At 38.4% G+C, this 10,717-nt stretch overlaps 2 protein-coding genes across 4 annotated transcripts in view; one reads left to right on the forward strand and one right to left on the reverse strand.

Annotated features, from left to right (window-relative positions):
• The window catches only part of PDLIM3 (PDZ and LIM domain 3), a 28,130-nt gene extending 19,925 nt beyond the window's left edge, over nucleotides 1-8,205 (forward strand). For 2 of the 3 annotated variants that reach the window (XM_073219147.1, XM_073219148.1), the window contains exons 5-7: nucleotides 4,140-4,264; nucleotides 5,838-5,949; nucleotides 7,201-8,205. In XM_073219147.1, coding sequence (XP_073075248.1) covers nucleotides 4,140-4,264; nucleotides 5,838-5,949; nucleotides 7,201-7,390 — 427 coding nt within the window. In that variant the 3' untranslated portion in view covers nucleotides 7,391-8,205. Of the gene's footprint in view, nucleotides 1-2,258; nucleotides 2,523-4,139; nucleotides 4,265-5,837; nucleotides 5,950-7,200 lie in introns of all 3 variants that reach the window. The other variant, XM_073219146.1, reaches the window with a different exon arrangement.
• Nucleotides 8,206-8,336: 131 nt separating this feature from the next.
• CFAP96 (cilia and flagella associated protein 96) overlaps nucleotides 8,337-10,717 on the reverse strand; it is a 29,693-nt gene continuing 27,312 nt past the window's right edge. Inside the window, exon 7 of the mRNA XM_073219149.1 lies at nucleotides 8,337-9,456. Coding sequence (XP_073075250.1) covers nucleotides 9,421-9,456 — 36 coding nt within the window. The 3' untranslated portion in view covers nucleotides 8,337-9,420. The remainder of the gene's footprint in view (nucleotides 9,457-10,717) is intronic.

Here is a 10,717-nt window from a genome sequence, read left to right on the forward strand (position 1 = left end):
CTAGGTGTGAAGCAGCCGGGTGTATCACCAAGCTTACAGGTGGTCTGGTCAAGTCACTAAGTCAACGTCAAGAAATCTCATTAATATCTACCTTCCCAGGTCACAGGAATAGGTCATGGTGACCCATGATGCTATCCGCAGTGACTGGAGTCCATAGAAACTCGTATTTAAAGCATCAGTTCAAGAGATCTTTTAAAATTGTACCAGAAATTATAAAAAGGTCATTCTTATTTGCTTAGGGTTTATTTTCTACCTATTCAATAGACATGGGAACGTAAATAGAATGGTAGACTAGGCAATACAAGACACAATCTTTTATATAAATTAAATTATCTACATAAAATCACATGTATACAGTAACCCTAATAATAGAAAAAAAATTACTAATTTCATTGATAAAATAAAGTGTACCTATTAGTTCTGAATTGATCCTACTTTATCTATCTACTTTCTAGCACTATGCCTGACACTCTGTCAGGACATGCTTGTTGAAAAAGATTCACTATTTTGAGCCCAAAGTCCCCCAAGGTTTAGCGCATTGTCCCAAATCCCTAAACTGCATTTTTAATAAGCTGCATTATACTTAGGTCAAATCAAACACTGTCGCTGAAATTTTATTTCTGTTCTTTTACCAACTGAAGTCAATTTCAGGAATCAGTGTAGGGCTGAGCCTATAAAAATGGTGAATAAACCACTTGTCATTTTTGTATGTCATCAATCAACTTACAGATTGAGTTTTAAACAGGTCCTCAACAGCCAGGAAGAGAAGGAGCATGTCTATATCCACCTGCCTCTTTTAGGTTGTGGAGGAGGTTGAACTGGATCACATAAGACAAAATAAATTTTAAATCCACTTAATGACATGGACTGTCCAGACTAATCGGGCTGTAACACTGATAAAACCAACAAAATCAGTGCCCAATATCCTTTTGGGTTTTGCTCTCTTTATGGGGCTGACGTTAGCTCCGTAGCCAGAGTAGATAGATGCAGATATGGAGCCGTACTTGAGCCCTAAGAGGATACCAACTCTGAGATGAACACACCCCAGAAAGTGTTCTCGGTCTTGAGATTACAGCAACACTAACCTGCGGGCATGAGAGAAGTTTACAAATACTAATATTTCTTTTGACTTAGTTTTAAATGTGCTTTTTAATAAATCTCAGTATATCCCATTTTCTGATAAAACGTGTTTCTCATGCTGTGCTTAAAATGTATGAAGAAAACTGACTTTTTAGTCATTAGCATGTCAGTTGTGACTAGGTTCCTATTCACTTTCCTAAAAATATGAAATCTCTCTAGTTGGTCTTCAAATTGCATGGCTGGTCTTTCTGATGTTTTAATAATAAGTATGCTCAATTTTTCTTTTAAGTGAGATGAGAAATATGCATGAAATATGTGTACTTCCAATATTTTACATGAAATAGCTATGTATAAAAGACATGTATCTTAGCCCTGGTAGCACGTGGAGAGCCCAAGATCCCTTTATCTGCCCTCTAATCATTAATTTCAAGGTGACAAGCATTTACTGGCTGTTTCTAGAGTAACCACTGAACCATTTTTTAAAGTGTATTCTTCACAAAATTAAAGAATGAAAATGGAAAAAGTTAAAATAATAACAATAAAACATTTACAAAATAACCTTAAAGCATAAGCTTTAGCACATGGCCTTCAAGTTGGTGATTACTAATCAATTAAAGCTTAACTGTGTTTCTGAAACATATTTATCCTTTTGGTATGTTTAGCTTAAATATTCAATTGGATTTTTATGCTGCATATTCAGTTACTATTTGTGAAGGATCTTCATTAATATTTTAATTTTAAATATTGCAGTCAGACATGTAAAAGGATGTCTGGCTAATATAATTTCCCTGCATCATTTGTCTGTGATACTGTCAATTTTTAAACCACTTGGCCTATTTTTTAAAAGTGAGGACAGTTCTACTTACTTTATACACAACTCTTTCTACGTGCAACCCTCCACTTACATATTACCTAGTAGAACACAGCCAAAAAATGCAATATCACCTGTATCTTTTAATTTTGCTAAACTTTTATCAATCATGAATGTTTAAATGTAAGCATTCCCTTTTTAGAATAAATTCTAGCCAGAAGTAAACATTTCATTACAATTTGATTTAATTCACTTCTGACTTTCTGTCTTCAATTCCTTTTAACCTCTCTGTCCTTGTTCTATGTGTTCTCCTGTATGGATTTTCTGGTTCCTGTGTCACCTCTGTGTCACGTGGTCATTAACACAGTGGATGCAGTACTCCGTCCGGTGTTGACGGTGGCAGTGGACGTAGCACCCCTTCTTCTGTCAGTACTCTTAGTACTATTTGCCCAGGTGACTTGAAAGTGGCTGCTAAGATGGCCCCTAACATTCCTTTGGAAATGGAACTTCCCGGTGTGAAGATTGTACATGCTCAGTTTAATACACCTATGCAGTTGTACTCAGATGACAATATTATGGAAACACTTCAGGGTCAGGTTTCAACAGCTCTAGGGGAAACACCCACAATGAGGTAATATGAGTCTTTCTGAACCATGGGCATATTAACTAAACACATGGGCAATGTCGACTTTACCAATGTCTTTTAACATTGTCTTAATTGAAAGAAAGCTATGTGAAAAGCTTTAAGGCCGAAATTCTAAGGATTTAATGCAAATAGCTACTAGGCCTAATGATAAAGGTGATTTGAAGAATGTACTGAGTAAAGCTTTGTGACATAGTGCAGTAAAATGAAATCATGGAAGGGCCAAATGTACATGTATTTGAAAAGCTACAATGGACTTTACAAAAAGCTCCAATACTTCTCAAAAGTGATTTATAATCTAGTATACTCTGTGTTTCTCCTTTGGAGATCAAAAATTGGGAAAGGTGGGGAGGTTCAGAGAAGTTTTCAGAGATGACACCTCTTGTCTCTTCTCATGGCATCTTGAGGACAGAGAATTATTTTTTCCATTTAAAATGTTTGCCATGAATAAGGGTTTATAAGTGAATATCTCAAGCTATTAATGTAGATATGTAATTTCATTGGTCTCTATTTTGACTAATTTCTTCTTTATTATGAATATTTGTTGAAGGCATTTTTTCCCTCATGTTTTTTCAATTAAAGAGATTTCTTGTAAGATAAAATCTTATTACTTCTTTCAATATTACAGAACCACTTTTTCTAAATTAAGGTACCATGACTCAGAGTTCTATGTAACAGTATCCCAAAGACATCTCTTGGGATGGATACAATGAGAAAAATAATAGCATAATGTATCTCAAAGCCTTTTTAAAAGGAATTTCAGATAGAGGATGATTATTTTCAAATATTACACAGGCAATAAAAATGTCAGCAGATAGGAACTATGTTCTCTAGATAATGCAATTAAGTAAAATAAAATAATAAAGCATTTATTGCCAAACATGTGGTAATATTGTGGTATTTTTAAACTGCTCACATGAATATATTTGTAGAAATTATATTAAAATAAAGCTATCATTGTTGTAAATGAATTGTAATATAGATGTTAAAAAATATAATGTACTCAGCATAACCGACATGTATATGAAAGTTTCTATGTTAAGCATTTCAAGCAAGTTGAATTTGTTCTATTTGCAAAGTTAAGCCTTTACTGGTTCCAGAGTGTTAGCAAAGCAAATTAACCTCAAAAACAAAATTAATAGTTTTAATTAATATTTAGTTTAATGTGAGAAATAAATCTGAATTTTATTGACAATTTTATCACAAAATAATCGAACTGGGCTCACTCCTGGCACTATCTATCACGTGTATGTTGTCTTTTCTCTGAGAAAAATTAATTTTGTTCACATTAGAGTTACATATCCATCAGACACAAGTGTTGACTTTTTAAAATTACTGTTGCCTAACAATCACATTTAAATTGCTCTTCAAACTATTTTACCAAACGGAGAAGTGCTGATGTGACTCCAGGTTAATTCATGACATGTAAAAATATGAGTTCACATTATATTTTTAACTGGGACAGAGTTAAAACTTGAAAGTGCTGAGTGTCTGTTCAGAAGTTACTGCAAATCTAGTAACACTGTTTATTGATGTCTGTGGCTTCTGGCACGTCCCGCGCCTCCCGCGCTCCTGACTCCGCTCTGCCGCCATCCTGTGTTTCAGTGAACCCACGGCCTCGGTGCCGCCCGAGTCAGATGTGTACCGGATGCTCCACGACAACCGGAATGAACCGACTCAGCCTCGCCAGTCCGGCTCCTTCCGGGTGCTCCAGGAGCTAGTCCACGACGGTGCGTAGCCACGAATGTCTGTCCAAATATTATCGATGGAGGCTCTTGTAAAGGTCAGGGGAGGGAGGACAGCAAACATACTGGGAATGAAAGTCTAAAAAAATCTATTTTATTCAGTCTTCAACTGAATTTTTGTTCAGAATGGCATCTGGTTTAGGAAAAGAGGTTCCAGAATGTGTCCAAGAGTCACCAGCTTGGTGGTAAAAGGGCACCAAAGACAGATTCCATCCACCAGAGTCAAGGGCTAGCTCGGCTTGTTCGTCATAAAATAGAATACTAAATGGACGCTGCAGCGTTCCTCAGCCTCCCCCACAATCCAGGTAGCATTCTTATCAAAATTTTAAAATAGCACTTAAATACCCCTTTACTATGTTCTCAATCCTATGCTACATACATTATTATTTAATCCTGACAATAACTATGCGAGGTAGGAGCTCTTATTTTCCCCATTTAACAAATGAGAAATGAGGCATAGAGACAGGGGATTTGTTCAGCCCTACAGCCAGTTGGAGGCAGAGCTGGGGCTGTGACCCGCTCCTGCTGTGTGCAGGGCCTGCACTCTTACCAATGCTTTCTGCGCCCAGCAAAAGGAACTCTATCCTTTCAAAGTCCCACCAAAATGCAAAATGCCACATGAGGATGGCTGTTTTTTTCAAAAGGTAAAATAACAAGGGTTGGTGAGGATGTGGAGAAACAGGAACCCTTGTTCATTGCTGACAGGAATGTAAAATGTTGAACAGTACAACAGTTCCTCTAAAGTTAAACGTAGAATTATCACATGATCCAGCCATCCCACTCCTCGGTATCCACCCAAAAGAACGGAAGACAGGACTCAGATACCTGGACACCAATGTTCAAAGCAGCATTACTGACAATAGCCAAAGGATACAAACAACCCATATAGCTATCACCTGATCAATGGATAAACAAAATGTGGGCTATGCAAACAATGGAATATTATTCAGCCTTAAAAAGGAATGAAATTCTAATACATGCTATTAACATGGATGAACCTTGAAAACATTATGCTCAGGGAAATAAGCCAGACACAAAAGGACAACTATTGTGTGATTCCACTTCTATGAGGTATCTAGAATAGGGCAAGTCATAGAGGCAAAAGGTAGAATAGAGGTTACCAGGCTCTGGGAATGAGGAGCCTAGTGTTTAGTGGGTACAAAGTTTCTGTTTGGGATGACAAAAAAAAAGTCCTAGAAACAGATATTTGTGATAGATGCACCGTGAATGTACTTAATGCCATTGAATTACACTTAAAAATGGCTAAGACAGTCTTTATGTCTATTTTACCACAGTAAAAAACAAAGAAAAAAATGGAAAATGTTGTGCTTCTTTGAACATTCTGCAAGAGGTCCCTACAATAACAAAAGCTTTTAACTCTGTTTTGTAAGGCCCTTTTCAGAACAACTTATGCTTGAACAGTTCTTGTTTCTTTTGAAATGCTGGTACGGTTACAACTTGAGAATTCCTTAGGTTAAAGGCCACACCTTAAAATAGAAGCCAAGTACAAACTGTAGCCAGCTGTTCCCTTGCCATAAATGGAAACACTGTTTTTCAGATGACCGTCCTGCTGGAACACGGAGTGTGAGAGCTCCAGTTACAAAAGCCCATGGGGGCGCTGGCAGCACACAGAAGATGCCACTCTGTGACAAATGTGGGAGTGGCATTGTGTAAGTTTCACTTTAACCCAGGGATTCACTGTAAATCTTGGTATCTGTTCTCTGTTTCTACTCATTGACTTGAAATTCAGTGTCCACAATACTTGGCACATTTCGGCCAGAATTACTGGGATGTACCCTAAAACTGGTATATAATGCTAATCAGTAATCTTGACTTATAATTTGAAATGATTCTCATGAAAAAAGTGTATATTTTAATTTTTTACAAGTATATTTTCAAAGTAATTTCCAAGAATCATAACTGCACTTCAATAAGCCCTCTCTCTCTGTAAATATGTAGTCTTTGGGTACTCCCTTTTTTATATAAAGCCAGGGAAACAAATACAGGATCATCAGGTTGTTAATTAAATAACATTATCTTTACCCAGTTTCTTAAGTTTCACAAATACTGAAATATAATTTTTAAAAATACAGTCAGCTCCCATTTCAAGGGCCTTTCTGTTTGAGGAGCCACACTCGCTAGCTCAAATCTTTGAGTGAACCAGATCATTTTAATCTCTTTGCCACAAATGCCCCATGTAGCCACTTCTGCCATCCCTCTATTCTGTTTCTCTACCCTTAGCTCACACGCTGAGGCACCATCTGTCCAATTACTCAGGATTCATCCCAGAAGGGCAGTGGGAGATAGGCCTGGCTGGAGCAAAGAGGGAAACACGAGCAGAAACAAATCCAAAGGACAGGGTGCTCAGGAGCAGGGTGGACCCTGTGACACACGATAGCACGGGACATTACCAAAAGCAATTATTGCTTCTAAGTCGCAGCACACCGTTTGGACAGCAGAAGCGAGTCCAATTCCATCCCCGCTCTTTGATCTGTTTCCTCTATGCTCCAAGGAACAGAGGTTACACCACCAAGATAACAATCAGAGAAACTGGTTGTTGTGTAGACAACAACCTTCGTAAACAACAGCCTGCAGGATGTGTGTGTGTTTTATCTGCAACAGTCTCCCTCGTGCAAAGAAACAACGGAGAAAGATCAAGTGTGATCCTTTAACTTTCATATAAATGACTTGTGTGAAGATTCTTCAAAATACTCACCCAACAACATCACAGAGAAATACGCGATAGTTTATTAGGGTTGTCTTGGATCTCCCTGACAATCAGCCCACAGCTGTGTCCGGTCTTACAGCGGGAGGCTGATGTTTCCTGAGTGTGAAACAGAGCCTGCTTCTCTGTAGTGGTGTCTCCCTTTGTGCCATGCGTTTGGCTTTGTGTTGTTTACTTGCTCTCCCTTCCTCAACAGCGGTGCGGTCGTGAAGGCACGGGACAAGTACCGGCACCCGGAGTGCTTCGTGTGTGCTGACTGCAACCTCAACCTCAAACAGAAGGGCTACTTCTTTGTGGAGGGGGAGCTGTACTGCGAAACTCATGCAAGAGCCCGCACGAGGCCTCCAGAGGGCTACGACACAGTCACTCTTTATCCCAAAGCTTAAGCCTCACGCCGACTGGAGCACGCACACACTCACCCTCGCGCTTACACAGGAAGACATTAATGGCTTTGGGCGGAAGGATAGCAAACTGTTGGCTCCAAATCTAAAGCCAAGGCTTTTAGACATTTATCTTATTGTATACCGAGGAAAAGGAATGGGAGGCAAATGTCTGTTATAACAGAAATACACATTTAGCTATATTTTGCAACTCTTTTTCTCTTTGAATCTAGCAATAACTTAATGACAATTAAAGCAATCATTTTTTTTGTATGTCATACTCCACAGTTTACATTTATGTTTTGACCATCACACATGTAAACACCAAGATATTTGGGGGAGTCTAATGTTCTTTTGTTAACAAGTTGATTTTGCAATTGTAGTAAACACCAACTGACAATCTTGTATTCTAATACAACCTGCCATTTTTTCTTACCTGTTCTAATAATAACTATTATAGTGCATGTCAGGGAGAAATGCCTTAGATTTCTCTAGTTTCACAGTCAAACAATTATACCATCAGTTGCAACATACATAATAAATACATAAAACATTTTAAAAATATCTAATTAAGTGGCACTCAATGAATTCAGAAGTCAACATTCCAATGAGAGGACCCAATTGTGTCTTGACATGTACACTAGCAACTCAGGTTGTTTAAGAAAAATACATTTTAAGAAAAATGTGGCTTCTTTCTTTTTTATAACTCAGCTACTCTTTCTTATGTGTCCACAATTTCTGCTACTAGGAGGACATTTAACTTTGCTAGTTAAAGGTAATTTAGTTTCTTGCAGATTAAAACAGTTTCTTTTGCTTTGAAACAGTCTCTTTCATTTTTAATGTCTCTTTCAGATAAATATTCAGTCAAATTCAGGGTTCATACTCCATGGAGGCTGTTTCTTTATGCTCAAAAGCTCACCACCTGCCTCCTCCTTCCCAGAGCGGCAACTCCAAGAGGAGACGTATTTAGGGGATCTCTGAGGATGTGAGGGGCTGCTGGCCTCCTGGGGTCCTGCTAAATCCACTGCTAAAATCCATGGGTTCGCTGGGGTCTGTTTTCTCGACATCGTTGGGACCACCCAACAACCTCACCTCCAGCACCATCTCCCCAAGTCTCAACTCAGCCTTTCCTGAAATCACGGGTCCTTTGCATTTCAGACCTGACTCCCCCTGGCCCTGGCTCTGCTATGCACCTTGACTCATGCTATGGTGGCCCCATGGCAATGCCTGACTCGCAGTGGCTTACCTACTTCCCATGCCTCTCACTGGGGACCATGGTGTTCCCTCCAAGTACAAGCCATGGGGAACTGGCAAGGTGGGGAAGTGGGGACCGTCTCAGTCCCTCTCTCTCACCACCTGGTCACAAAGTCATCTCTACCCTACCATAGGCAGCATAGGCAAGTGTTCTCCTATTGTCCCAAATGGAAAGGAGGACAGAGCTTGGATTGCTCTGGGATTCTCCCGCAGAAGTTATTCCTGATCCTGACCTATCTGGGGTTTTGATCCAGGGAAAGGGGCCAGAACACCTGCCTGGCCCCTGTAGGCATTTGAGATGGCAGCTGGAACCCTTGCACCAAAACATAAATCCATTAACAGAGCTATTAAAATAAAGAAGAAACTTAGAGATCAAAGAAATGAATGCATCCAAAATACATTACTTTTGTTCATATATTTTTAAATATTTTATTCTGGGAAGGATATAAATGTAAAGGTTTGGAAGCTAGATAGCAAATGAATGGTAGCTGACCTAGAAAACCTGAAAAAATCAAAATCTAAAACAGCAGTGGAGAAATCTAAAGACCAACTCAATTCACCCTCCAAAATTTTGAAAACGGGTGGAACTTGGCAGCACCAGGCATCTCTAGGCCAGAGGACAGAGGTGGAGTTACCATCAGGAGGATGGAGCAGAAGCTGTTTAAGAAGCACATAAGGCGTCCCCTCCCCACCCCATCCCACTCCTGGCAGAACTTTCCAGCAGAGTCAGCAAGGTATTCTCTGCAGAAGGTACAGCAGCATCTCTAAGCTGGAGTCAGGGATCACAGTTGAGGGTATGTGTACTGTACGAAAAAGAGCTGAAATCAAGAAAGAAAGACTCAAGAGAAAAGTGTACATTAAACATTATGTTGTGCATTAATGTACATTGTATGTCATATGTAGGTTGGACATCAAACAGCATCTTAAAATTATATTTTGTATGTCATAGAGTACATAATGAACTGCTCAAGTTCTTATCTATAATGAGTAAAAGAAAAGTAGTAAAAAAGGTGGTACAGTTTTTTCAAAAAGTAGTAGAGTTCTAACCTACAATTCAGGAGAGAGATGGCTTAAATCTGAAAATTCAAACTATGTACCTGAGGCTTGCAAAGCATGCCTTTAAGGTTAAATGTTCATCATTTTTAAAAAGATTATTCTCTTCACAATTGAATTTAGAAATTTAAACATGTAGAGGAACTAGCTACAAAATTAGTAAGTAGAAATTAATGCAATATGAAAATTGTTCTAAAATATATCAAGTACAGAATGAAAATAGCAATGTTGAAATGGAACAGAATTTTTTTAAAAAGCCAACAAATGAGAAAGCATTATTTCCTATTCTAGCATGCTGTCCATTAATAATGAATTCACACCAGTCTCTGCATAGGAATTCATGTGGTGAACAAAGAATGCCAACCAGTTTTGATTTAGCTCACAGAATACAATTTTCTTGGAAAACAGACTAGTCACTGCATTTATATTTACAAGCTTATAAAACCTAACAATGATCTATGAAACTATCCATAATTAAGAATTGGGCATCCATGAACTTTGGGCTCATGATTAACTAAATTGCTGTTTTTTACAGTAAGCATAGGAGAGAGTTGCTACTCTACCAACAGGGCGATTGAATAAAAGAACAGTTCCAGCTAGCAATAATGTTTGCATCTATGTAAGCAGAGCAAAGCTTAATGGTTAATATGACACATAAACAGTTTACTCATCTCTGCATAAGATAATCTAAAGTTTGTCCAACTTGGGAACACTCCAAAATACGCAGAATGGAACTCTGGGTCTCTTCCATTAAAAACTTTAGCTGCAAAAGTTTGTCAAGTTGTCTTTTGGAAAGATTTGACTCTCATCCTAGGAAACCGCCCTTAAAACCATTATTCTGTTCTGTCATCACGGCCTAGTGCTCTTTTATTATTTATGCTGTACCATCTGATCCTTCAGCAAAAGAAAGAAGATTTAGGAAAGAATGAGATACTCAGATAAATTGAGTAAATAAACCACTTGCCTAATCTATATGACTATTTCAAATAATTTTCTCAAGTCTCTATTCATTTTGGAGAGTATGCA

The sequence above is a fragment of the Manis javanica genome, chromosome 12, assembly GCF_040802235.1.
Source record: "Manis javanica isolate MJ-LG chromosome 12, MJ_LKY, whole genome shotgun sequence".
NCBI lineage: Eukaryota > Metazoa > Chordata > Mammalia > Pholidota > Manidae > Manis > Manis javanica.